At 42.5% G+C, this 27994-nt stretch overlaps 2 protein-coding genes across 15 annotated transcripts; both read left to right on the forward strand.

Annotated features, from left to right (window-relative positions):
* The first annotated feature begins 1015 nt into the window (after positions 1-1015).
* LOC131226200 (SUPPRESSOR OF ABI3-5-like) lies at positions 1016-27990 on the forward strand. Of its 14 annotated transcripts, XR_009161678.1 has the most exons (5): positions 5853-6459; positions 6883-7082; positions 10316-10515; positions 22726-22825; positions 26194-27990. XR_009161678.1 is itself a non-coding variant. In XM_058221962.1 (4 exons), the coding sequence occupies exons 2-4, from the start codon at positions 22823-22825 to the stop codon at positions 27738-27740; spliced, it is 330 nt and encodes a 109-aa protein (XP_058077945.1). In that variant the 5' UTR covers positions 1036-1056; positions 22726-22822; the 3' UTR covers positions 27741-27990. The 14 variants fall into 14 exon arrangements, 5 of the variants coding, with proteins under 5 accessions (XP_058077945.1, XP_058077943.1, XP_058077940.1 ...); XM_058221962.1 differs by lacking the exons at positions 5853-6459; positions 6883-7082; positions 10316-10515 and adding an exon at positions 1036-1056 and having other exon boundaries at positions 26222-26443; positions 27636-27990; XM_058221960.1 differs by lacking the exons at positions 5853-6459; positions 6883-7082; positions 10316-10515 and adding an exon at positions 1038-1056 and having other exon boundaries at positions 26219-26443; positions 27636-27990.
* LOC131226199 (pentatricopeptide repeat-containing protein At5g40400) lies at positions 1063-4547 on the forward strand. The gene is made up of 2 exons (XM_058221956.1): positions 1063-3160; positions 3584-4547. Exon 1 carries the CDS (start codon positions 1211-1213, stop codon positions 3068-3070), a length of 1860 nt encoding a protein of 619 aa, XP_058077939.1. The 5' UTR covers positions 1063-1210; the 3' UTR covers positions 3071-3160; positions 3584-4547.
* Positions 27991-27994: the final 4 nt, after the last annotated feature.

Below are 27994 nucleotides of genomic sequence, written 5' to 3' on the forward strand. Positions count from 1 at the left end.
TATGGCTAGTGGTCGGTGTTCCGTGGGCCCAACATAATGTATGTGTTTCATCCATTCCGTTCATCCATTCTTCCAGATTATTTTATAATAGCAACCCAAAAATGAAGTCGATCCAAATCTCAAGCGGACCGCACAACGTTGATTGAACGGCCACCATTAAAAGCTTCATGAGGGCCACAAAAGTTTTGGATCAAGATGATATATATTTTATCCCTTCATCCAAGTATTTATGACCTAATTAAAAGGTTAGATGTCAAATAACCATTACAGTGAGCCCTAGGAGGTTTTTAACGGTGGAAATTCAATAACTACTGTTTTCCAATGGTGTGATTCACCTGAGATTTAGATCTACCTCATTTTTAGGATCAAACCTAAAATTATCTTTCAAAATGGATGGACGGCAGGGATAAAACACATACATCATGGTGGGGTCCACATACCACCGACCACTAGCTACCTGGCTGGTGGCAGCGTCACTAGCTGATTGGCAAATCAGCCTGATTTTTGGGGTCAAAGCCTAAGGGATGGCATACCTGATGGACGGTGGATTTCATGCCCGTTGAAGTAAACCCAAACAAGTGCTGAGGCAAGGTGGGCAAGTGTTTTCCTACGCAATGAAGCTCATGTACATGCCACACATGTGCTAGTATGCCATGATAGGTAGCAGATCCAATCCATCTATCTGAACCTTAGCACTATATTGATGCGCTGGCCCAAGGATCAGTTTGATCCAACGGTCATGTTGGCGACGGTGTATATAACAAATGTACGGTTCTGAAAAAGGTGGCTGATGTTAGCTAGCCCATCTGTCTCTTTCCAGTACTGGGGCTCACATGCTGATTGGACTGGAATTACAACGTGTATAAGGTCAGATCAAACTGATGGATGGATTGGATCTTGCACCTATGTGCCATCTATGTGCCGTTCTGGCACACGTGTGGTGTGTCCACCAGCTTTTGCTGCAAACGCTCCCTCAACCCCCCTCCTCTCTCTCTCTCTCTCTGTCTCTCATCCTTCTCTCCCTCTCTCTCTCTCTCTCTGCGAAAAACCAAGCATGTAAGTTCCCTTTCACACCATTTTTACAGTTTTTTCGTTTCCTGATATTTACAGAAGTAGCCCTCACTAACATTCATACTGCAATAGAAAAAGACCCTTTTGCCCTTTCAGAGTCTCTCTCTCTCTCTCTCTCTCTCTCTCTCTCTCTGAGCAGATGCATCGCAATTCCATCACCTCAATCCGCCTAATCCTGCTAAAATCAATCCACCCTCCATTTCTACCCGCTTCCACAACCCCCACCAATTCACTAACATCCACCACCTCCTTCTCATCCCTTCAACCACAACCAAAAACACCCACTTCAACCTATCTCTCCTCCTTCCTCTCCCCCACCCAAACTCCCAATATAGTCACTCTCATCTCCTCATCCCTTAAACAGAACAATGGAATCTTCTCACCCCATGACAAACAATTCCTTCCCCAGCTGGGCCCACCTGAAATCTCAAAAATCTTGCTAAGGTGCCAGTCTGACCCTCCCACAGCCTCCAGTTTCTTCAATTGGGTGATCAAATCTCAACCATCCATCAAACCCACCTCCCAAAATTATTGCATTTTTATCCACATCTTGACATGGTCTCGCAACTTCGCTGGAGCAATGAAATCCCTATCGGAATTGATTGGATTGCATCCAATTGGAAACCCGGTTGATGGTGTTTTCCGGGATTTGGTTTCATCGACCGATGGGTGCAATTGGGATCCCGTCATTTTCGATATGCTTATCAAAGCATATGTTAAGAACAGGCGGGCCCGAGAAGGGTTTGAAGTTTTTAGAAAGACTGTAGAGATTGGGTTTGTTCCCGACGTCAGTGCTTGTAATTGTCTTTTAAATGGTTTGCTGAGGGCGGGCCTTTCCAATTTGTGTTGGGTGGTTTATGAAGAGATGGGGCGAATTGGGGTTGGCCCGAATTCATATACTTTCAACATATTGACTCGAGTTGTTTGTAAGGATGGTGATGTAGATAAGGTGGGAGAGTTCTTGGAGAAGATGGAGGAAGACGGATTTGATCCGGATGCAGTGACGTACAATATACTAATCGATACCTATTGCAGGAACAGGAGATTGGGGAATGCTTTCTATCTTTATAAGATCATGTACCGGAGGGGTGTCCCGCCAGACCTGGTTACGTATACCATTCTGGTCAATGGATTGTGCAAGGAAGGGAAGGTGAAGGAGGCCCATCAGCTTTTCCATCGGATGGTTCATAGAGGGTTGAATCCAGACAATGTTGTGTACAATTTCCTTATCTCAGGCTACTGCAAGGAGGGGAAGTTGCGGGAATCAAGGTCATTGTTGGATGAGATGATCCAGAATGGGTTGATGCCTGATACTTTCACTTTGGTGGCCCTTGTTGAAGGGTACAAGAAGGGTGGCCGGTTGCTTTCGTTTTTGAATTTGGTTGCGCATTTGCAGAGATTGGGTTTTTCAATCTCTGTTGAGATTTATAGTAACATTATCAAGGCTCTGTGTGAGGAAAATAAGCCAAATGCGGCAAAAAATCTCTTGGACAGAATGTTTCAAGATGGGCATGCACCCAATCTGGAGATTTACAATGCACTGATCGAAGCTTTTTGCACATGCAATGGTGAAATGGAGGCAGTTGGATTGAAGGATGAGATGATTGATAAAGGCATTAGACCTGATTTGGCTACATACAGGGCTCTTATTGCGTGCTTGTGTGGACTGAGTAGAAGCATCGATGGAGAATGCTTGATGAGAGAAATGGTTGAATCTGGCTTAGTGCCCGACTCGGTGATTTGCGCCGTCTTGATAAATGGGTATTGTAAGGAAAGAGATTTTAAGAAGGCGGAATCCCTTCTGTGCTACTTCGCAGAGAAATTTCATTTGTATGATATTGCAAGCTACAATGTGATTATCAAAGTATACTGTGATGAAGGCAGTGTGGCCAAATCATTAGAGCTGCAGGATAGGATGTTGAAATTGGGTTATGTACCAAATAGCCAGACGTGCAAGTCTCTGATCGATGGATTGTTGAGAAGTAGAGGACGTGGATAGTTGGCCCTGCTCATATGAATGAAAACCTCTCACCATGACTCTGCCTCTTACATACTCTAGAGCAAATGATTGTGGGATCCTTGTAATGAGGTATGTTATTCTTAGAACATCCAAGAACATTTGGAACTGAAATCTGTATTTTTTGATCAAATACAGAAGTTTGGAATTTCAGTTTTTGATTACTGGTATTGAGAACTTGAATGAATAATTGAAAATTGTACCATATTACTCATCTAAAATTAGAAAAAGTAATCCATATCGACTTCATGAAACTGATGTTTATCCAGTTTGGAAACCCAAAAAAATCTAAATTGAGTACTTGGAAATTTGATTTAGTTCTTAGTAAATTCAAAAAACTAAATTGGGTTGTGTCTGTAAAACAAAAAGGGAAGGAAAAAAAGAAAGAAAGAAAAAAAGAGAGGAAAAACTCAATTGGATTATGGAGAATTAGATAGACATGTGATGCACTACAAGATAAGATTTTCAGACTCGTAAAGCTTCATTTTGTACTAGATCCAGTTTCAAGTCAGCATTGGGTACTATCTTCCTCAATGGGCAAACAGTTCTTCTGGGCTATTTAGTGGCCGTCTATCTGCAAATTGAGATCTTTAACTTTGTATGGTGATCTTAAAAATAAAAAAAATAAAAAAAAAAGCTCAAACAGTGAAGAGAAACAAGTGTGAGAAGAAAACCGTACTGCTAACCTACTTCAGGTAACTTACAGCAGATGTTTTGCTAATCCTTGATGCATGTATAGCCAATGCTCCAGCACACATTCTGAGCCGGCAAATGTGTGAATATCTGAGTGTATTCTCAACATTCAGATAACCCGGCTTAAAATAAGGGTTGTCAGATGTGTATCTAGATCTGTGTGTACCAAAAACATCTGATCCAATTTAATTTGGATCTGGATCCAAAATTTTGGACTTGATTAATAAATGGGTTAGTTTCAGGTCCAACAACTCCAATTAGGTTAGAAATTGGTTTACCTACCCTTTTAGGTACCTGAATTTATGATTTTTTTAGTTTAGTCCTTTATTTGTTTATTGTGTTTAAAACCTTACAACAAGGATATTTCTTGTGTGGACATGAATATGGATCTAAGCCAATTCTAAAGCATAATTCATTCTCAAAATTAGAACCGATAGGACCTGATGGTATACCCAAATTTGGCTTGATTTGGATATGATGCCTCATATATGTTACCATATCCAAACATGATAGGGCCTGTGATCTCAACAACCCTACTCAAGCCCGGTGTGAAAATGTCCCTGCATTAATCACTCCCGGTGAGGAGTCTCCAACATGAGACCTCCCGCTCTGATACCAATTTGTTGTAGCACAATTAACCACTTGCTCTAAAAGCTCGAATTGTTAGAGCATGGTGAATCAATCCCTTTATCTTATAGCCCAGGCCCCACATCTCATGGGTTACAATCTTAGCCGAATCCCCCTCATGGGCCCCAAATCATATGGGTACTACCTCACATGAGCCACCCGCCTCACATGGGTGGGGCCCACCTCACATGAGCCACTTGCCTCACACAAGCCATCCACCCTGAGTGTGCCCTTGCTTCCCACAAGCAACCCCACTTGAGCACGGTGTGAAAATGCCCTCTGCATTAATTTCATTCTTTATTTATACTTATTGTTTGTGCCACGTGTAAGTAACAAGTGATTGGCAAGTGCTCAAGTATTTAGTGCTCGTGTGTTGATGACGTGGAGGGGTGTTAGACTACTATTTGGTTGTATGAGTTTGAAACAGATAACTTATATTTTGCACACAACCTAGGGGGACAATGAGCCAGGCTAGGGCCAAGTTGGAGTTGGCCTTGGCCTAGCCCTAATCCCCTAAACCTCGACCCTAACCCTTGGCCTTAATCAAGCTAAAAGGGCCCCAACCCTGGCCCTATCCCTATAGGTCTAGCCCGAACTGGACTAGTGCTGGCCCTGTAAGGAAAATAATGACATGATCAAAGGTTTGAAATTGTTTGAATTTAAGGTTTTTTTTTTTGGCAATATCCCCTGCATTGGTGATGAGTTGCATCATATAAATGGTTTCGATCATAGTAATGTAACTCTGAATCTAGACGTGCTTTTAAAATACACATCCATATTGAATGGGACCACTCACAAGTGTCTTCAAATCTTCCATTATTTTATATAACAGTGACCCACTTGATGATTGAACTAGGGCAACAAGCCGGGCATGGCCATTCATCTTTGGCCCTAGATTGGCATGGCTTGGACACCAGACCTAGATTTCAAGCCTGAGCCCATCCCTCAGGTCAAGTTTAGGGACCCAAGCCGAAGCCCTATAGGGCTGGGTTGCCAAGGCCGGCTAGGCAGTCAGCCCAATACGAGTTTATGACCCCTTCCTAACACACCATAGAAAGGAGCGTTCTGTATGAGTGATGGAAAAACATGGTTTTGTTGCCCAAGTTAAGCCTTGGTAGGCCGCAAGTATAGCATCTTGCTTCTAGTCTAGTAACACATAAAAGGGAATACAAATACACAATTAGGATGCCTTGTTGGGTTATGGCCAAACAAGCACTCAACGTGGCCGAGTGGGGTCCTGGTGCTGGAGTTGTGCTAAGGGAAACTTCACATTTATCCTTACTAAACAAAGGAGTATAGAGGGTTCTTGTTTACAAGGAGGGCAAAATAAAAGCGCCTGAATCAAGAAGTTGAGACGAGGTGTAGTGAATGCCCCCTATTTATAAGCAAGGAACCTCATATAGGTAAACTTTGTATGGGTTTATGATCCAATTAGAGGAAAAAATCTCTTGGACAGAATGTTTCAAGATGGGCATGCACCCAATCTGGAGATTTACAATGCACTGATCGAAGCTTTTTGCACATGCAATGGTGAAATGGAGGCAGTTGGATTGAAGGATGAGATGATTGATAAAGGCATTAGACCTGATTTGGCTACATACAGGGCTCTTATTGCGTGCTTGTGTGGACTGAGTAGAAGCATCGATGGAGAATGCTTGATGAGAGAAATGGTTGAATCTGGCTTAGTGCCCGACTCGGTGATTTGCGCCGTCTTGATAAATGGGTATTGTAAGGAAAGAGATTTTAAGAAGGCGGAATCCCTTCTGTGCTACTTCGCAGAGAAATTTCATTTGTATGATATTGCAAGCTACAATGTGATTATCAAAGTATACTGTGATGAAGGCAGTGTGGCCAAATCATTAGAGCTGCAGGATAGGATGTTGAAATTGGGTTATGTACCAAATAGCCAGACGTGCAAGTCTCTGATCGATGGATTGTTGAGAAGTAGAGGACGTGGATAGTTGGCCCTGCTCATATGAATGAAAACCTCTCACCATGACTCTGCCTCTTACATACTCTAGAGCAAATGATTGTGGGATCCTTGTAATGAGGTATGTTATTCTTAGAACATCCAAGAACATTTGGAACTGAAATCTGAATTTTTTGATCAAATACAGAAGTTTGGAATTTCAGTTTTTGATTACTGGTATTGAGAACTTGAATGAATAATTGAAAATTGTACCATATTACTCATCTAAAATTAGAAAAAGTAATCCATATCGACTTCATGAAACTGATGTTTATCCAGTTTGGAAACCCAAAAAAATCTAAATTGAGTACTTGGAAATTTGATTTAGTTCTTAGTAAATTCAAAAAACTAAATTGGGTTGTGTCTGTAAAACAAAAAGGGAAGGAAAAAAAGAAAGAAAGAAAAAAAGAGAGGAAAAACTCAATTGGATTATGGAGAATTAGATAGACATGTGATACACTACAAGATAAGATTTTCAGACTCGTAAAGCTTCATTTTGTACTAGATCCAGTTTCAAGTCAGCATTGGGTACTATCTTCCTCAATGGGCAAACAGTTCTTCTGGGCTATTTAGTGGCCGTCTATCTGCAAATTGAGATCTTTAACTTTGTATGGTGATCTTAAAAATAAAAAAAAATAAAAAAAAAGCTCAAACAGTGAAGAGAAACAAGTGTGAGAAGAAAACCGTACTGCTAACCTACTTCAGGTAACTTACAGCAGATGTTTTGCTAATCCTTGATGCATGTATAGCCAATGCTCCAGCACACATTCTGAGCCGGCAAATGTGTGAATATCTGAGTGTATTCTCAACATTCAGATAACCCAGCTTAAAATAAGGGTTGTCAGATGTGTATCTAGATCTGTGTGTACCAAAAACATCTGATCCAATTTAATTTGGATCTGGATCCAAAATTTTGGACTTGATTAATAAATGGGTTAGTTTCAGGTCCAACAACTCCAATTAGGTTAGAAATTGGTTTACCTACCTGAATTTATGATTTTTTTAGTTTAGTCCTTTATTTGTTTATTGTGTTTAAAACCTTACAACAAGGATATTTCTTGTGTGGACATGAATATGGATCTAAGCCAATTCTAAAGCATAATTCATTCTCAAAATTAGAACCGATAGGACCTGATGGTATACCCAAATTTGGCTTGATTTGGATATGATGCCTCATATATGTTACCATATCCAAACATGATAGGGCCTGTGATCTCAACAACCCTACTCAAGCCCGGTGTGAAAATGTCCCTGCATTAATCACTCCCGGTGAGGAGTCTCCAACATGAGACCTCCCGCTCTGATACCAATTTGTTGTAGCACAATTAACCACTTGCTCTAAAAGCTCGAATTGTTAGAGCATGGTGAATCAATCCCTTTATCTTATAGCCCAGGCCCCACATCTCATGGGTTACAATCTTAGCCGAATCCCCCTCATGGGCCCCAAATCATATGGGTACTACCTCACATGAGCCACCCGCCTCACATGGGTGGGGCCCACCTCACATGAGCCACTTGCCTCACACAAGCCATCCACCCTGAGTGTGCCCTTGCTTCCCACAAGCAACCCCACTTGAGCACGGTGTGAAAATGCCCTCTGCATTAATTTCATTCTTTATTTATACTTATTGTTTGTGCCACGTGTAAGTAACAAGTGATTGGCAAGTGCTCAAGTATTTAGTGCTCGTGTGTTGATGACGTGGAGGGGTGTTAGACTACTATTTGGTTGTATGAGTTTGAAACAGATAACTTATATTTTGCACACAACCTAGGGGGACAATGAGCCAGGCTAGGGCCAAGTTGGAGTTGGCCTTGGCCTAGCCCTAATCCCCTAAACCTCGACCCTAACCCTTGGCCTTAATCAAGCTAAAAGGGCCCCAACCCTGGCCCTATCCCTATAGGTCTAGCCCGAACTGGACTAGTGCTGGCCCTGTAAGGAAAATAATGACATGATCAAAGGTTTGAAATTGTTTGAATTTAAGGTTTTTTTTTTTGGCAATATCCCCTGCATTGGTGATGAGTTGCATCATATAAATGGTTTCGATCATAGTAATGTAACTCTGAATCTAGACGTGCTTTTAAAATACACATCCATATTGAATGGGACCACTCACAAGTGTCTTCAAATCTTCCATTATTTTATATAACAGTGACCCACTTGATGATTGAACTAGGGCAACAAGCCGGGCATGGCCATTCATCTTTGGCCCTAGATTGGCATGGCTTGGACACCAGACCTAGATTTCAAGCCTGAGCCCATCCCTCAGGTCAAGTTTAGGGACCCAAGCCGAAGCCCTATAGGGCTGGGTTGCCAAGGCCGGCTAGGCAGTCAGCCCAATACGAGTTTATGACCCCTTCCTAACACACCATAGAAAGGAGAGTTCTGTATGAGTGATGGAAAAACATGGTTTTGTTGCCCAAGTTAAGCCTTGGTAGGCCGCAAGTATAGCATCTTGCTTCTAGTCTAGTAACACATAAAAGGGAATACAAATACACAATTAGGATGCCTTGTTGGGTTATGGCCAAACAAGCACTCAACGTGGCCGAGTGGGGTCCTGGTGCTGGAGTTGTGCTAAGGGAAACTTCACATTTATCCTTACTAAACAAAGGAGTATAGAGGGTTCTTGTTTACAAGGAGGGCAAAATAAAAGCGCCTGAATCAAGAAGTTGAGACGAGGTGTAGTGAATGCCCCCTATTTATAAGCAAGGAACCTCATATAGGTAAACTTTGTATGGGTTTATGATCCAATTAGAGGGTTGACACATGTCATATGTTATTGAATTCTCTATACCATCTAATTAAATGCTCCTAAATCCCCCATACATGCCTTGATATTTTAATCATTAAATTTTAATGAAGACCTGGGTTGTTGTCGATTTCCTTGGTTATGGTGTTGATTAGAGTATGGGACCTCAGCATTGTTTTAAGTATCGACGATATTGGCCAATATATCTCACGATATATCATGTATCCCACTCATGCAATACGAAATGCATAAGTAGTGGGAATATCCCACATGTTCGATCTGGTGAGCATTTTCAATTTTTGAACCCTTTCTTTTTTTTTGTAAATCATGTTAAATCAGTGTCAAATTGCTACAAATCCATGATTTTTCATGTGCATAAAAAAAAATATCATGGATTGAGAGCTTCAATTTTGAGATTTGGTGGAGATGAGACGAGTTGTAGAAAATTGAAAAAAAAAAAATTCAAAAATTCTCTATTTCTCGCAAATCGGTTGCAATCTGTGTCCAAACATAAAATCAAACATATATGTAACCTGATCTAGTGATTCTTCTTTTGCTTTTGAATGTATTGCTTGTGTTTTCACATATCTTCTTACATTTATAAATTATATGAATATACTTTGAATATATTCGCATCAATTCAGTTAGACAACACATAGATTACGACCCCATACAAAAAAACCTATTATGTGCATTGTTTTTTTTGTAACATTTTGATTTATAAGTGTGTATTGATGTCTTTTTCAACAATCACTGAAATTTCATTGAAAAAATCGACCAATTTCCCAATGTTTCCCCATGTTATCAATAACAACGATACATTAGGCGATACAACCGATATATCCCATGTGATAACTAATACGTATTCGTATCCCAAGGGTGCGACACGTAACGCGATACCGATATTTCGAACATGTAACAGGCCAAGGAGATTATCAAGTTACATGGTATTGAAGGAAATTCATGGGGTGCTATTACTAAGGATTTAGCCTTGCTAAAAACCTTGAAAATCTTCCTCTTAGAATTTCTGTCCTAAAACATCGGTCGTTTTTTTTTAACAAAAAGGGAAGGAAAAAAAGAAAGAAAGAAAAAAAGAGAGGAAAAACTCAATTGGATTATGGAGAATTAGATAGACATGTGATACACTACAAGATAAGATTTTCAGACTCGTAAAGCTTCATTTTGTACTAGATCCAGTTTCAAGTCAGCATTGGGTACTATCTTCCTCAATGGGCAAACAGTTCTTCTGGGCTATTTAGTGGCCGTCTATCTGCAAATTGAGATCTTTAACTTTGTATGGTGATCTTAAAAATAAAAAAAAATAAAAAAAAAGCTCAAACAGTGAAGAGAAACAAGTGTGAGAAGAAAACCGTACTGCTAACCTACTTCAGGTAACTTACAGCAGATGTTTTGCTAATCCTTGATGCATGTATAGCCAATGCTCCAGCACACATTCTGAGCCGGCAAATGTGTGAATATCTGAGTGTATTCTCAACATTCAGATAACCCAGCTTAAAATAAGGGTTGTCAGATGTGTATCTAGATCTGTGTGTACCAAAAACATCTGATCCAATTTAATTTGGATCTGGATCCAAAATTTTGGACTTGATTAATAAATGGGTTAGTTTCAGGTCCAACAACTCCAATTAGGTTAGAAATTGGTTTACCTACCTGAATTTATGATTTTTTTAGTTTAGTCCTTTATTTGTTTATTGTGTTTAAAACCTTACAACAAGGATATTTCTTGTGTGGACATGAATATGGATCTAAGCCAATTCTAAAGCATAATTCATTCTCAAAATTAGAACCGATAGGACCTGATGGTATACCCAAATTTGGCTTGATTTGGATATGATGCCTCATATATGTTACCATATCCAAACATGATAGGGCCTGTGATCTCAACAACCCTACTCAAGCCCGGTGTGAAAATGTCCCTGCATTAATCACTCCCGGTGAGGAGTCTCCAACATGAGACCTCCCGCTCTGATACCAATTTGTTGTAGCACAATTAACCACTTGCTCTAAAAGCTCGAATTGTTAGAGCATGGTGAATCAATCCCTTTATCTTATAGCCCAGGCCCCACATCTCATGGGTTACAATCTTAGCCGAATCCCCCTCATGGGCCCCAAATCATATGGGTACTACCTCACATGAGCCACCCGCCTCACATGGGTGGGGCCCACCTCACATGAGCCACTTGCCTCACACAAGCCATCCACCCTGAGTGTGCCCTTGCTTCCCACAAGCAACCCCACTTGAGCACGGTGTGAAAATGCCCCCTGCATTAATTTCATTCTTTATTTATACTTATTGTTTGTGCCACGTGTAAGTAACAAGTGATTGGCAAGTGCTCAAGTATTTAGTGCTCGTGTGTTGATGACGTGGAGGGGTGTTAGACTACTATTTGGTTGTATGAGTTTGAAACAGATAACTTATATTTTGCACACAACCTAGGGGGACAATGAGCCAGGCTAGGGCCAAGTTGGAGTTGGCCTTGGCCTAGCCCTAATCCCCTAAACCTCGACCCTAACCCTTGGCCTTAATCAAGCTAAAAGGGCCCCAACCCTGGCCCTATCCCTATAGGTCTAGCCTGAACTGGACTAGTGCTGGCCCTGTAAGGAAAATAATGACATGATCAAAGGTTTGAAATTGTTTGAATTTAAGGTTTTTTTTTTTGGCAATATCCCCTGCATTGGTGATGAGTTGCATCATATAAATGGTTTCGATCATAGTAATGTAACTCTGAATCTAGACGTGCTTTTAAAATACACATCCATATTGAATGGGACCACTCACAAGTGTCTTCAAATCTTCCATTATTTTATATAACAGTGACCCACTTGATGATTGAACTAGGGCAACAAGCCGGGCATGGCCATTCATCTTTGGCCCTAGATTGGCATGGCTTGGACACCAGACCTAGATTTCAAGCCTGAGCCCATCCCTCAGGTCAAGTTTAGGGACCCAAGCCGAAGCCCTATAGGGCTGGGTTGCCAAGGCCGGCTAGGCAGTCAGCCCAATACGAGTTTATGACCCCTTCCTAACACACCATAGAAAGGAGCGTTCTGTATGAGTGATGGAAAAACATGGTTTTGTTGCCCAAGTTAAGCCTTGGTAGGCCGCAAGTATAGCATCTTGCTTCTAGTCTAGTAACACATAAAAGGGAATACAAATACACAATTAGGATGCCTTGTTGGGTTATGGCCAAACAAGCACTCAACGTGGCCGAGTGGGGTCCTGGTGCTGGAGTTGTGCTAAGGGAAACTTCACATTTATCCTTACTAAACAAAGGAGTATAGAGGGTTCTTGTTTACAAGGAGGGCAAAATAAAAGCGCCTGAATCAAGAAGTTGAGACGAGGTGTAGTGAATGCCCCCTATTTATAAGCAAGGAACCTCATATAGGTAAACTTTGTATGGGTTTATGATCCAATTAGAGGGTTGACACATGTCATATGTTATTGAATTCTCTATACCATCTAATTAAATGCTCCTAAATCCCCCATACATGCCTTGATATTTTAATCATTAAATTTTAATGAAGACCTGGGTTGTTGTCGATTTCCTTGGTTATGGTGTTGATTAGAGTATGGGACCTCAGCATTGTTTTAAGTATCGACGATATTGGCCAATATATCTCACGATATATCATGTATCCCACTCATGCAATACGAAATGCATAAGTAGTGGGAATATCCCACATGTTCGATCTGGTGAGCATTTTCAATTTTTGAACCCTTTCTTTTTTTTTGTAAATCATGTTAAATCAGTGTCAAATTGCTACAAATCCATGATTTTTCATGTGCATAAAAAAAATATCATGGATTGAGAGCTTCAATTTTGAGATTTGGTGGAGATGAGACGAGTTGTAGAAAATTGAAAAAAAAAAAATTCAAAATTTCTCTATTTCTCGCAAATCGGTTGCAATCTGTGTCCAAACATAAAATCAAACATATATGTAACCTGATCTAGTGATTCTTCTTTTGCTTTTGAATGTATTGCTTGTGTTTTCACATATCTTCTTACATTTATAAATTATATGAATATACTTTGAATATATTCGCATCAATTCAGTTAGACAACACATAGATTACGACCCCATACAAAGAAAACCTATTATGTGCACTTGTTTTTTTGTAATATTTTGATTTATAAGTGTGTATTGATGTCTTTTTGTAACAATCACTGCAGTTTCATTGAAAATTTTGACCAATTTCCCAATGTTTCCCCATGTTATCAACAACAACGATACATTAGGCGATACAACCGATATATCCCATGTGATAACTAATACGTATTCGTATCCCAAGGGTGCGACACGTAACGCGATACCGATATTTCGAACATGTAACAGGCCAAGGAGATTATCAAGTTACATGGTATTGAAGGAAATTCATGGGGTGCTATTACTAAGGATTTAGCCTTGCTAAAAACCTTGAAAATCTTTCTCTTAGAATTTCTGTCCTAAAACATCGGTCGTTTTTTTTTTTTTTTTTAAATGTCTTTTTTCCCATCAATATAACCCATATCCCCGCTAGCAAACATAATCAATAGACTTTTCTCCTTCCCCTCCCCCAAACATAAAAAAGAAACTATCGACAAATTTTGGCAAGACCTATGAAACCCCGAACAAAAGCGAAAAAATAATCCCAAAATCTTTTCACAAAAGGACAGTGAAGGAAGAGATGATCCATTGATTCCTCATTTTGCATACAAATGAGGCAAACAATCAGAAGAATGAATCTTCTTTTACGAAGATTGTCTATAATAAGAACTTTCTTCCTCCCCGCTAGCCACGTTGACGCCGAAACCTTTGGGGGAGCACCATAGCGCCAAATAAATGATGTTGAAGTAAATTCTCCACTAGTGTCGACCCCACTTATGAACATGTAGCAAGATTTAACCGAAAACCTACCAGACTTATCTTTTAGCCATTTCATAAAATCCGTCTTTGAAATTGCTAGAATCATTAAAAAAAATAAAAGTCCAATAGACGAATAAATTCTACAAGTTCTCCACCATCCGAATTCCACCTACATGGCGGGGCCCATACTACCTCCTCTCCTACTGTTGATGCAGTTTTCCTGTAGACCCTCCTTCGCGAACCCTCAGGGCCCTGCACAGAAGAAAGTGAGAGACAAAGGAGACCCTGGCTAGTATAGGGGAGCCTCCGATGCCCAAGTCAGGAACTTGGGTCTTTGTAGGAGATGATCTAATGGAAAAAAGTCATCAGTCGTGTATGTGATTGAGTATTAGGAATGTAACTTTCACCGTCTAGGGGTCCCTTTATATAGTCGAGAGGGAAGATCACACGAGCGTGAAATCTTCTCTATTTAGTAGAGAAGATAACGTCGTTGGAAGTCCTCCTCGTTTAGGACTCCTGCTATGTAGGAGATCTTCCCACACGGGTATTCAGATCTCCCGGGGATTTTCCTAGGATTACGGTTGTCCGGGATCTGATCTTATCTTCTGAAGATCTTTGGGACGTTGGAGAGATTCTCGGACTATTTGTTCGGGGTAATGTCGGGCGGTGGAGGCACCAGATACAGTGGAAGTAGATAATGCTAAGCTTCCCGATAAATCAACATTCACCTTATCAGAGGTTATGCCGACCTATGGTTGAGCCATAGTCATTCTGTGAGTGTTCGATAGCTCAGCATTCACCTGAGATCGTTCGACAGATCAACATTAACCTTAGTTGAACCCCGGTGGTCATTTAACTCTGTTGGAGACAGTGCTGACCTATGGCCGAGCTATATCCGACCTATGGTCGGGTTGACCTATAGCTGAGCTATAACCGACACGTAGTTGTGCCGATTTATTCAATAGGTCGGCCGTTTGTTGAGTGGACTTATGGCTATGCGGACCTACTATGTGGTCGGCCTTTCTTTGCCAGTAGATGCTTCGTAAGTGGTTTAATCCATTGGGTCTGTGTTGGTTGTAAAGTCAATTCCCTTTTTGTAGGTCATATTATTTTTCCCCCAACAGTAAGCCCCCCTTACTTTCGAGTCGATCTTCGGAGGCTTGGAAAGTAAGTTGAATGTAGCTTAGGTCGGGTTATGCTGTCATAAATGCCAAGTATGGCGGCCAGCATAGGAGTCGAGGCATGTCAGTAATCATATATGGCGTAGTCGAGGTGGCGTATTGTGGCTCGAGGTCACGTGGTCTGTCAGGCCGCCATTTTTGTGTCAGACCAACGAGAAAATGACGGATGACTAATTCTCAATATTAATGTCGACTGGTACATAGGGTCGCGCCACGTGTTGGGACGGGGTAGCCGAGAGGACGTTGTACGGAACCCGCATTGATGGGCGCACTCAAGCGTTGCCACGTGGCTCTCCTATATAAGGAAAACCCCAATGTGTTTCAAAGGGTCTGTTTGCATTTTTCCCTTCCAGTCATCTTCCTTAACTCGCAGAAGCGATTCCGGTGACTGTTCTTACCAGCGGTCGGACGTCATTTCTTCCTTGGTGAGCTCCATTCTTCACTCGCCCCCTCCTTTCTTTTTCCTTTGTCAGCAACTCTCAACATCTATAAAAGCCACCATGTCTGACTCTTTGAGCTCATTGGAGGGGGTTTTCGATGGCAACGGCGGGGCGAGTAGCCTTCGTCCCATGTCGAACCCACCGTCACTGTTAGTGATGATGGCCAACGCCGATTTCCGGGCGTCGCAGTCGTTGAGGGCGATGAAGAGGTCACCGGTAGACAGGCCGGTTAGGGTGGAACGTAGCCTGTTTGGTGAGGAGGATGATCCGGAGGAGTCCTCTTGCGAGGAGGGTCTAAGAGGTCCTGTGGCCTCGACCCTTACTGAGGTGGACTTAGCTCGGCTTAGGCTGGGGTACCATATCCTTGAGTCCGTGATCCTCCGAGTTCCCTCGCCGAATGAGCTTTCTAATCATCCTCCAGAGGGAGCAGTTGTCATTTTTCAGGTTGCCATTTAGTGCGGCCTTAGGCTTCCTCTGCAAAGTCTAGTAAGGTGGGTACTTGCTCGCCTGAACTTGGCTCCGGGGCAGATGATCCTCAACGGGTGGAGGGCATTGATCGGCTGTGCGGTCTTATGGTTCGAGCTAGAGTAGCCCGAGCTCACCGTCGAGGAGTTCCTCTATTTATACCAGTTGAAGCTGAATAAATTCCACCCTGGCTGGTATTATCTCTCTGCCTGGCGGGGGACTGGAGGAAGCCTTATTACTGACCCCCCATCATCCAATAAGAATTGGAGGGACAAGTGGTTTTGGGCCTCTGGATGTTGGGAAGTGGCCGACCTAACGTTCCATGAACACTTGGTCGCCACAGCATTTACTGAACCAGGTCGATATTCCTCGGATGTAGCTCATCCTGAATTGGTCGGTCTGAGTGTCTTAGTTCTTCCGTAACTGACTTATCTGAACGTGCCTTTTCTCCTTTCACAACTATTCCCAAGTACCCTTCCATGCTGGATGCTGGAGCTCTTGCTCGGATCAAGGAAGCAAGATCACTAGGGAAGGAGGAACGATCTTGGAGAGTACTTCTCCAGCCTGAACTGCTGCTCAAGTCGAGCTTAGACCTCGCCCTCATCGGTAAGAGTTTCGGTAAGAACCCTGACCGACCTTTAGGACCTAGAAAATCTTCATGGAATTTCATAATTGAGTTTCTTCGTGTTTTGATGTAGAAATGCTTGAAGCTTGTCTTCTGTCGAGGCCCATCTCCAAGTGCCAGACACTGTCCCTGGAGGAAGTAGTGGCGCCAAAGAAGAAGAAGGCGAAGACCTACTCTAAGAGCAAGGGGAAGGTCGGTCCTTCTTCTCCCCTTGTCGTGGAGGTCGGAGATGAGGGAGTGGCAACAGAGCCCGCCCCTGATGCTGCTGCGGTGACGGTCAAGACGACCGTTCGTGAGGAGGCTCCTTCTGCGGAAGCCCAGGAAGCTGCTGAGCCTTCCGTGGAAGCTTGGCCTATGGAGACTTGGAAGCTCGACCTGTGGAGATTGAAGAGGCTAGTCGACCTTCCGCTGAGGTAGATGAGGGAGTGGCAACGAAGCCCACCCCTAATGCTGCTGCGGCGACGGTCGAGACGACCGTTCGTGAGGAGGCTCCTCCTATGGAGGCCCAGGAAGCTGTCGAGCCTTCTGTGGAAGCTCGGCCTGTGGAGACTGAAGAGGTTAGCCGACCTTCCGTTAGTCCTTCAGAGGTTTAGGAGGAGGAGGATCAAGGCCTCTACGGAGCTATTAAGGAGCTACTGCCTTGGGTGATGCAGGACAATAACCACTTGCTCTAAAAGCTCGAACTGTTAGAATATGACGAATTAATCCCTTTATCTCATAGCCCAAGCCCCACATCTCATGGGTTAGGACCTCGGCCGAACCCCCCTCGTGGGCCCCAAATCACATGGGTACCGCCTCACACGGGCTGCCCACCTTGAGTGTGTCCCTGCATCCCACAGGCTACCCCACTCGAGCCCGGTGTGAAATGCGCATTAATCACCCCCAGTGAGGAGTCTCGAACACGAGACCTCTCCTGTGGGCCTCGCCCACCCCGAGTGTGTACCTGCATCCCACAGGCAACCCCACTCGAGCCCGGTGTGAAAATGCCCCTGCATTAATCACCCCCGGTGAGGAGTCTCGAATAGGAGACCTCCCGCTCTGATACCAATTTGATGTAGGACAATTAACCACTTGCTCTAAAAGCTCGAACTGTTAGAGTATGACGAATTAATCCCTTTATCTCATAGCCCAGGCCCCCCATCTCATGGGTTAGGACCTCGGCCGAACCCCCCTCGTGGGCCCCGAATCACATGGGTACCGCCTTACATGGGCCGCCCACCTCGAGTGTGTCCCCGCATCCCACAGGCTACCCCACTTGAGCTCGGTGTGAAATGTGTATTAATCACCCCCGGTGAGGAGTCTCGAACACGAGACCTCCCCCGTGGCCTCGCCCACCCTGATTGTGCCCCTGCATCCCACAGGCGACCCCACTCGAGCTCGGTGTGAAAATGCCCCTGCATTATTGGGCTGATCGGAATGTGCCCAAGAAGGAATTCCTCAACTTTTTGGACTCTCCCGCAAGTGTGATCCTCGCATCTGTGGCAAAGAGCCTTCTTGGGGTAAGTGCGTTTCCACAAGTAGCTCATTTTTCTCCCTGATCATTCGACTTTGCTCATTCTTTCTTTCTTTTCCTTGACAGCTTGTCCCCTGCATGCTGAAGGTGCATCGCAACATCACTCAGCTGCAAGGGTAAATGTGCGAGACCAATCAGAAGCTCGCGTAGAAGGAATTTCATGCGTCACAATCCCAAGTCGTGTTTGTTGCTGCAGAGACTCGAGCTTCTTCTGTAGAGGCCAAGCTGGATGTTATGAAGAAGTCTGCTGCGGAGGCTTCTAATAAGTCGGCTCGCCGGGAGGCTGAGCTAAAGGCGACGCTCGAGGGCGTTGGGGCAAAGCTTGGGGAGATTGAGGCGAAGCTCCAAAAGATTAAAGTAGAAACCCGAGCAGCTATCGCCCTAGCTCGGGAGGACGCTGTCGAAGAATATAAGTCTTCATAGGCGTATAAGGAAGACGTAATTTTTTTGTACCGGCTAGGCTTCTCGAAGTGCGTCGAGGAGATCAAGGAGGCCTTTACGGAGTTAAGACCTCTTTGGTTTCGAAGATGCTGACTCGGGCTCCGACGCATCTGGTGATGACGTACCTTTCGAACAGGCCCTACGACATATAAAAAGGGAACTGACTCTACAACCAGCACGGACCCAATGGGTTAAACCACTTACGAGGCATCTACTGGCAAAGAAAGGCCGACCACATAGTAGGTCGGCATAGCCATAAGTCCACTCGATAAACGCCCGACCTATTGAATAAATCGGCACAACTATATGTCGGTTATAGGTCGGCTATAGGTCGACCTGACCATAGGTCGGATGTAGCTCGGCCATAGGTCAGCACTGTCTCCAACGAAGTTAAATGACCACTGAGGTTTAACTAAGGTTAATGCTGATCTGTCGAACGACCTTAGGTGAATGCTGAGCTATCGAACAGTCACAGGACGACTATGACTCGACGATATGTCGGCATAACCTCTAACAAGGTGAATGCTGATTTATCGGGAGGCTCAACATTATCTACTTCCACTATATCTGGTGCCTCTACCGCCCGACCTTGCCTTGGACGAATAGTCCGAGAATCTCTCCAACGTCCCAAAGATTTCTCCTAAGATCTTCAGAAGATAAGATCAAATCCTAGTGATCCCGAACGACCATAATCCCAGGAAGATCCCCGGGAAATTTGAATACCCGTTCGGGAAGATCCCCAGCATAGCAGGAGTTCTAAACGGGGAAGACTTCCAACGACGTTATCTTCCCTACTAAATAGAGAAGATTTCACACTCGTGTGATCTTCCCTCTCGACTATATAAAGAGACCTTTAGATGGTGAAAGGTACATTCCTAATACTCAATCACATACACGATTGATGACTCCTTTCCGTTAGATCATCTCCTACAAAGACCCAAGTTCCAAACTTGGGCATTGGAGGGTCCCCTGTACTAGCCAAGCTCTCCTTTGTCTCTCACTTTCTCCTGGGCAGGTCCCCGAGGGTTCGCCAAGGAGGGTTTACAGGAAAACCGCATTAACAGTTTGGCTCCTTCTGTGGGAATAGATAATGCTGAGCCTCTCGACAGATCAGAATTCACCTTGTCAGAGGTTATGCCGACCTATGGTCGAGCCATAGTCATCCTGTGAATGTTCGATAGCTCAGCATTCACCTGAGGTTGTTCGACAGATCAACATTAACCTTAGTTGAACCCCGGTGGTCATTTAACTCCTTTGGAGACAGTGCTGACCTATGGCTGATGGTCGGGTCGACCTATAGCCGACCTATAACTGACACATGGTTGTGCTAATTTATTCAATAGGTTGGCCGTTTGTCAAGTGGACTTATGGTTATGCCGACCTACTGTGTGGTTGACCTTTCTTTGCCAGTAGATGCCTCGTAAGTGGTTTGACCCATTGGGTCCATGCTGGTTGTAGAGTCGGTTCCCTTTTTATAGGTCGTATTATTTTTCCCCCAACACCTACTATTGAGAAACAACCAGCTACCCCTCAACCTACCTTAACTACAATCCCCACCAGCCGTGGAAAAAGATCACTTGCTTTTCTTTTTTTTTCCTTTTCTTGTTTAAAATCTCCCACCCATCTATCGTCCCAAAATCTATTATTCTTCCCATTCCCCAACAAGAAATCAACCCCTTCTTGTACTCTATGTTTTCTCGACACCACAAATTTCCATAAATGTGAAGCCCTGTAAAGAGCCGATGACCTAGTCCACCACCCCATTTCTTCGACACCGTATTTCCTACTGATCACCCCTCTCCACTAGGAGCCCACCTTTACCCCAAACTACTAAACCCATTTTCCTAATGAAGCTATATTTATATTCTCCGGCTTCCTAAAACGTGCTCTCCCCTAATCCCAAGGCTTACATACCTCTTCCCACTTCATAAGGTGAAACTTGTGACTACCTTATGCTCCTTTCCAAAGAAAATCCTAACTAAGTTTGTCCAATTTTTCCATAGCTAACTTCGGGTATTTGAAAAGAGACATAATAAACTGGAAAGGTTATTCATCATTGCCTTAATCAAAGATACTCCCTTCCAATGATAACTAACGAAACTTCCACTCTGATAGCTTTGATTCAAATGTTTCAACCACTCTATACCAAAGATGTTTTGCCGGTCTACCAATACATATAACAGGAGACCAAGATATGTAGTAGGGAAGGAACCCTCCCTGCTTCCAAACACTATAGCAAAGCTCTTTAATTCCTCCTACGAGATCCCCACCCCCAAAATCTCACTCTTATTAATTTTAACTTTTATCCTCAATACCACCTCAAAACAAATAGCAATCGAATGGAGATTTTCAACATACTTAGCATCTGCCTCATAGAAAAGAAACATACTGAAAATCTGATTTATCCACCCCGAAGCCTTTCACCAGATCCTACTCTAGCCTTTTTCTATCATTCTGCCCAACGCTTCCATCACCACCACAAGTAAATATGGTGAAAAGGGTTCCCCTTGCGGAAGTCCTTTGGAAACTGATAAGAAACCATTCAGGGATCTGTTCGCCAACACTAAAAACTCTGCTGACTTCATGCATTTCTGGATCCAGACTCACCATTTAAACCCCACATTCTAACCTCTTCAACATATAATCCGAAAAGTTTCAATCCACATGATCATATGCCTTTTCAATGTCTAGCTTACAAATGAGGCCTTTCGACCCTCTCGTTACAAGAGTGAATACATTCATTTGCCACAAAAAAAATAAAAATAAAAATAAAAATAAAAAATAAAAAAATTTCCACAATTTGTCTTCCCTCTACAAACGTCCCTTGTGATACCGAAATGACTTCACCCAACACCGCCCTAAATCTTGAAGCTAGGACCTTTGCCAGAATCTTGTATGGGCTTCCTAATAAGCTAATGGGTCTGAAATCCTGGAGACAAACCATGTCATCAAGACTTATTAATTGAAAAACCTAATAAAGGCATGATTCTGGTATGGGCCTGAATCTAGATGTACCCAAACCTGAAATCAAACCTTATCCTAAACCTAGTTCCATAACCAAACTCCATTCCAAGTCTTAATTCATGCTCAAAGTTAGATCGAAAAGACCCAATGGGATACCTAAATCTTATCGGATTTGGTACCTCATATATGATACCCACATGTGAAACTGACTGGACCAAAACCTGACCCATTGACAAGCCTACAAAAGGTAAGGTTTGTCCAAGGCTAGTTCATCCATCCAGTGGAGTCACAATGTGTGAAACAAAGAATGCAAAGAATTTCCAGACTACCCTTACAAACTTTGCAATACAAATCTTAAGGTTACGATTTCTGACAGAAAAGTTTCACTTCTGTGTTTTCATTACGTCCTTGATGCCAATGGAAGACTCAATTCTTCTTCTATTGAGGCAAGACCAGCTAATACTATATATATATATATATATATATATATATATATATATATAAGACTAAAATTGTGAAGAGATTTTAAAAGACATAGTGTATTTTGGTTTCCCTTTTTTGTTTTTTGTTTTTGTTTTTGTTTTTGTTTTTTTGTTTTTTTGTGTTTTTTTTTTTTTACCATGCAATCTCAATCTAAAGGTAATAATATTTGGTCCAATGATAACACAACTAGGTTGAGTATAAAACTCTTCGTGAAGGTTAATTCCATTGAGATGGTTTCTGGAAGATTAATAATTGAAGGTTGTTAAGAACATGATTTCTTGGGTGTAGGTCAGAAATTCCAAACCATTAAGTCCCTCCATCTTTTGATTAAATCCATGATATTTGAAGTGGGCTAAAAGTTTGGATTCTCATATCTATAGAGGAGCAAATGATTCAATGTGGTGTGAGAAGGGAGAAAACTTTGTTTTGTGAATGCATCTCTTTTTTTCTCTGTCTTAATTTCGACAAATCTTTCTTATCTCCATCATCATCTTCATCTAAGCCTTATCCCAATTAATTGGGTTTGGCTACCTGTTATTATCTATAAGAAAAGCTTATCTTTGTTAGTCGTGAAATAACTAAATTCATTAATGTTTAATGTTTGACAATGTCGCCCATTTCAGGCCACCTCGAAGAGACAAAGGAAGATCCAAGTCCTAAAAAAGAAGTTTGAAAACCTGATAGGAAGAGGACAAGGCAGTGGCACTAATAGGTGTTGAGATGGTAAGTAAACTGAAAAAAGATAGGACCAACTCACCTACTATATTTTCCTCCATTTTCTTCTGTGGTGATACTTGGGTAATTTATTTGCACTAGAACTTTCTTTGGTTTTACCTTAAATTTGCCCAATACAGTGTGATATCTAATATCTTAGGCAATAACGTTTGGGAATATGTAACATCGTTGTAGATCTTGAGATTGGAGTAGAGATGGAGAGAGGAAAAAGAGAAAGAAAAAATGGTTGACTTGAATGGAAACCAGCTTCCATAGAAACTGAATATTTGTTAGTGCCTATCTCCAAAAAGAATTTACATGCCCACTTAAAAAGTCTCATGCCACCTCTTCCAAGAGAGAATTCCCCTACTAATAATAACCATTCAAAAGAAACCCAAAAGATCTTACTGCTAATAATGACCAATTAAAAGAGATTCTAGTATTAAAAACTTAGGAATAGGATGCTTGCTAACTTAAGATTTCTACTATCCTAAGTAGAACTAGGCATCGAGTCGAGTCAGACTGAGTTAGGGCCGACCCGAACCGACCTGGTTTTGAAATAGACTTGACTTGAACTCGACTCTAGCTTGACCTGACTTAGTACTGAGTCCAGCATGCTTCACTCGATCTGAGTCCAGGCATGGCCTGTGCTAACTCGGACCGAGTCCGACCCGGTTACAGGGACCGAGTCGAGTCGAGTCAGCATTGAGTTAGGTCGAGTTGACCTTTTTTTTTAAAAAGGGTTTAAGGTTTAGGGTTTAGAAATGGGTCAGCCCGAGCCAACCCGACCGCACTCGAGCTATCTCAGACCAAATACAAGCACCCAACCCATTCTAATTTGTCCATTCAACTCTACCCGATCCCAATTTCACAAAACCCCCAAATTAGAATACCCTAGCATGATGTATTTCACAAGAATAGATGAAAATCATGAAATAAAAGTCTTTCTGAACACAAAATTACCTTTATTAGTTGATTTGGAGAGCCGGGTGGCTGTCGAGAGTCAACGACAAGCGGGTAGGCTGGGTGAGTGCTGCCAAGCCGCTCAGTCGAGACGAGTGGCCAAGCTGGTGGTTGTCAGGTCGGGACCGTCGGGTGAGAGAGAGAGAGAGAGAGAGAGAGAGAGAGAGAGAGAGAGAGAGAGAGAGAGAGAGAGGATGGCTTGGTGGTGGTGGGTGGCTGTCGGGCTCGGGAGAGGAGGGAGGGAAAGTGGTCAGGTCAGGTATGTGTGTGTACACACACACACACACACACACACACACACACACACACACTATCTGAACCCGAGTCGAGTTGTGTTTTGGATCAAGTCGAGTTGGTATCGAGTCAGATTTTGGGTCGAGTCGAGTTGAGTTACTAGGTGACTCGGACTCGACTCAGTTTGAGTTCGGATTGGGCAAAGTCTACTCGGTTCGGATCAACTCACCCACTCGGTTCGGGTCGAGTCAGGTCTAAACGAGTCGGACAAGTTGAGTCTGCTGAGTCGACTCGTCCCGTGCCTAGCTCTAATCCTAAGCAACACCACGCTTACCAACTGTAGAAAAAGACCACACATGCTACCCATGGGGCCACATCAGTTCATCAGTTGTGCCCGACAATGGATCAACCAAAGCTAAAAAATGCACTAATCGGATGATGCCAACCCTATCAACGAAGGACTTTTGCCCATTTAATGTGGGCCTCATGATGGATCTTTGGAAGCTTGAAAATAAACCATGTGGATATACTAACACTTCGAGCAGGGGTGTTATTGCCCATTTAATGCGAACCCACAGTGGATCATCTAAAGCTCAAAAACTACATTATTTTGACGATCCTAACCGACCAATCAAAATACTTTTTCCCATTTAATGTTGGGCCTATACTAGGCTGTCCAACCTTGGTTTTTCAACAACAAATTTCTTGTGCTGCAAAGAAAAGATGACTTGATGTTAAACTCGGGCTCGACTTTAATCCACTGATTACACTAGGAGATGTTTGACTGTAGCAGACTAAAGCTAATACAGAAAGAGACGTCAACGTTACATAATTGCATTTTGTTTAACATGTGTCAGTCTCATCTGGCACCTGTTTGGAGCTGTGCGGAAATCTTATTATGATCCATGATTCATTTCAATAATTGTGTTCTGTCTTCTGAGGAATTAGTATTTTTCTGTCTCTTGGTAGCTGAAGGTGGGCCCCACCAATAGGTGTTTATGCATCTCTTTAGGTTAGAGGAAGTGGGCACCATATTCATTTTCTTCTATTTCCTCGCAATGGAAAAGACAAATGCATTTTGATGGAAGGTGATTAGTGCTAGCATTTTCCAATGCATTTTGACCGTTAATTATGTGGATGAAAATTGGTCACTGTAGTTGGGATATTTTCATCATTTCGCAGCACAGTTTGAAAACAAACTTAGAATGATGAGTAAAACTTGCATACTTTGGTAGAGTGTAATAGATGATATGCAGACACTTAGAAATTACATAGAAATTGTGTGCATGGCTTAGAAGCATGGTGTTAAAAAACATTTACCTAACAGTCATAATGTCCATTATGTAATGGTAATGGTGGGAGTCATTATGCGTTCGGGGTTGTAAGTTGTAATGGCTGTTCTAAGAAAAGGCCCGTAACAGCCATTATGTGCCTCTAATGGGCCTATACAGGCCTGTAATTGTTTGATATGGGGCTGATACATTTTCTTCCTTTATTTATTTTATTTTATTATTATTTTTTTTAACCATTACAGGGCTGTAATGGCTGTTACGGTCCATATCGTTATGGTTATAAATCTGGCGTTATGGCCACCGTTACTATTATTGAATACCTTTCTTACAAGTCAAACTAAACATTCTAATTATGGTACCCAGTGTAGATGTATCATGAACAAAAATTAAGCTTATTTGATGGATATCCATCAGATTTGTGGGCGTTTAGCCGTTTATTAAAAATGAAAAGTATCCAAAGGTCCTATTTCGATAAACAAGTGTACACGAACCAGAGGTTAAGATTGTGCAACCAATCTGATCTTGGGATTGTGATTTGGCGATGGTGGGCTGCACAATCTAGCCAATTTTATTTGAGTTGATATATGCCACATATACAATCTCTGAGTGCCTGTGTGTCAAGCATCATATGCAGCCTGAGTATTATATTACTCCTCCAAACTAGTGGCAGCTTGGATATTTTCACTTTGTATTTTATCATTTACACCATCTTTCAGCTTTTTCTGAGCTTGTGGAATTTGGGTTCCCCACGGAGGCATGCTCTGCCAATGATGCTATCCATGTCACGTGTAGAAACTCTTGAAAGAGGGCTGAATATACTTTACTCTTTCAATCATATCTAGTCTATCCTTATCTGCTTCTGTTCTAATGATACATCTTCTTTCTTAGATCTCACTTCATTTGACATTACCAGCAGAGAGGGCGTTTGCACAGAGATGGAGTTGCTGAGAGAAGAATTCTACATGGTGGTTTTGGAATAGGCCCGGGTGAGAAGACTTCAGCAAATGATGGTAGGGGTGGAGAAGTGCCTTTCTCTGAATCTTTGTTTATGGAAGAAGCTGCAGATGAAGCCATGAATATGTCAGTTGGAGCTGTTTGTCATGCAAGAAGGATTTTAGAAGGAATTGGGTGGAAAGAGGTCTGTATGGAGTGAACTCATTTATGGTCTCCTAAAGTTCTACATACGGTTTGTTGGGATGCGAGCTGGATCGATTGACTCAGATAGGATTAGCCCTTTCCGGTTTGTTTCTAGAAGCAGATGAGAGGAAACCGAATTACTGAGAGGGTATTTGGGAAGTGGCCCTGAAGTGACCTGCATCATCACAGCACCTGTTATAGGCAGCGGGTAAAATGCTCCATCTCTGTGAGAGCACCGTGTTGCGCATGTGACATCCACTCCATTCATCAGGTGCGGGCCTCAAAATCAGGCCCTGAGGACAAAAATCAGCCAGATCCACAACACATGCGGGCCACACTACAGATATCATTGAGAGGGGAACACCAATCATATGTTTGTTTGTGGGTCCTACCATGGCTGCATTTTCCATCTAACATGTTCATCTGGTTTGCCCCAGCAGGATGAACAAAACACTCCAAAATATTAGTCTGATCCAAATCTCAGGCAGGCTACAGAGCTTGCATGTAGTTGTAGGCATGTTTTTACAATTTTCCCCAGTGGTGTAGCCCACTTTTTTTTTTTTTTTTTTCTTTCTTTCTTTTATTTTTTCATGAGACGATATTTGATTATGAGCACCTGATGGATGGATTGGATGTCACACACAACATGGTGGATCCCACAGAGCCTGTGTGTTTTACCCGCTGCGTACAACATGTGGTACAGAGCATCTCTTGCATGAGTGCCACTCATATCCATCCAGCTGCATACGGAATGATCTGAATGGTTCATGTAGTAGGCATCATCATGTGTGGGCGGTGGGCCACTGTCCTAAAAAACACAACTGGAAATTTTACTCTCTTCTTTTTTTATATTTTTATTTTTTATTGTACACACCCACACCACATGGGCACTCGATCTCATGATCTGAGCATTAAAACAGAGTTTGTCTACCACTGACCCATGGAGTCAGACCCCAGCGAGGAGGAATTTTTATTAGTTTTGTTTAATATCGTATTTTGATGCTCTTAGCCGGATAGTCTGCATCATCAATCTACATTATTTTTGGACCACAACCCATCCACAGTAGTGCCCACAAGATGGGCTGTTTAGATCACTCAAACATGCAGCAATGTGGGCCCCATAAACCATGTGTCACCTCATTTGTTTTTGTGTTTTCATCTGGTAGTAACTCCACTTTCTTTACTCCATTCAGGGGGAGGCTCTCGGGAACAACACAAGGGGCTTGAAAGAACCATTGCAAGCAGTTGGTAACAAAGGGTGTGTTGGATTGAGGTGGAACAACCATGACAGACTCTGATCAAGCTACAGCACAATCAGTATGGGTGCGTTTGGATGCGCAATCGAGGCGGATTGTTTTTAAGTATATGGCCGGTTCGTAAAACTTATTTTGGAAGGATGGTGATTTGATTGGATGTTGTTTGTTAATCGAATTTATTCTGCTACAGTCGCGGTGTGGATTATTTGCTAATCGGCCCAAATCAGTGAGGATTGGTCAGCTGCTGTAGTGATGTTTTTGTGAAAATCTAAAGCTATTTTTACAGTTTCAAGTCA

The sequence above is a fragment of the Magnolia sinica genome, chromosome 14 (genome assembly GCF_029962835.1).
Source record: "Magnolia sinica isolate HGM2019 chromosome 14, MsV1, whole genome shotgun sequence".
Classification (NCBI taxonomy): Eukaryota; Viridiplantae; Streptophyta; class Magnoliopsida; order Magnoliales; family Magnoliaceae; genus Magnolia; species Magnolia sinica.

What these genes read in the sequence shown, in the direction of transcription:
- LOC131226199 (XM_058221956.1), top strand. Translation starts at nt 1,211, where the DNA reads ATGCATCGCAATTCCATCACCTCAATCCGCCTAATCCTGCTAAAATCA.
- LOC131226200 (XM_058221960.1), top strand. An exon ending in AAGGAATTGGGTGGAAAGAG is followed by an intron (nt 26,444 to 27,635) that starts GTCTGTATGGAG and finishes TACTCCATTCAG; the next exon opens with GGGGAGGCTCTCGGGAACAA.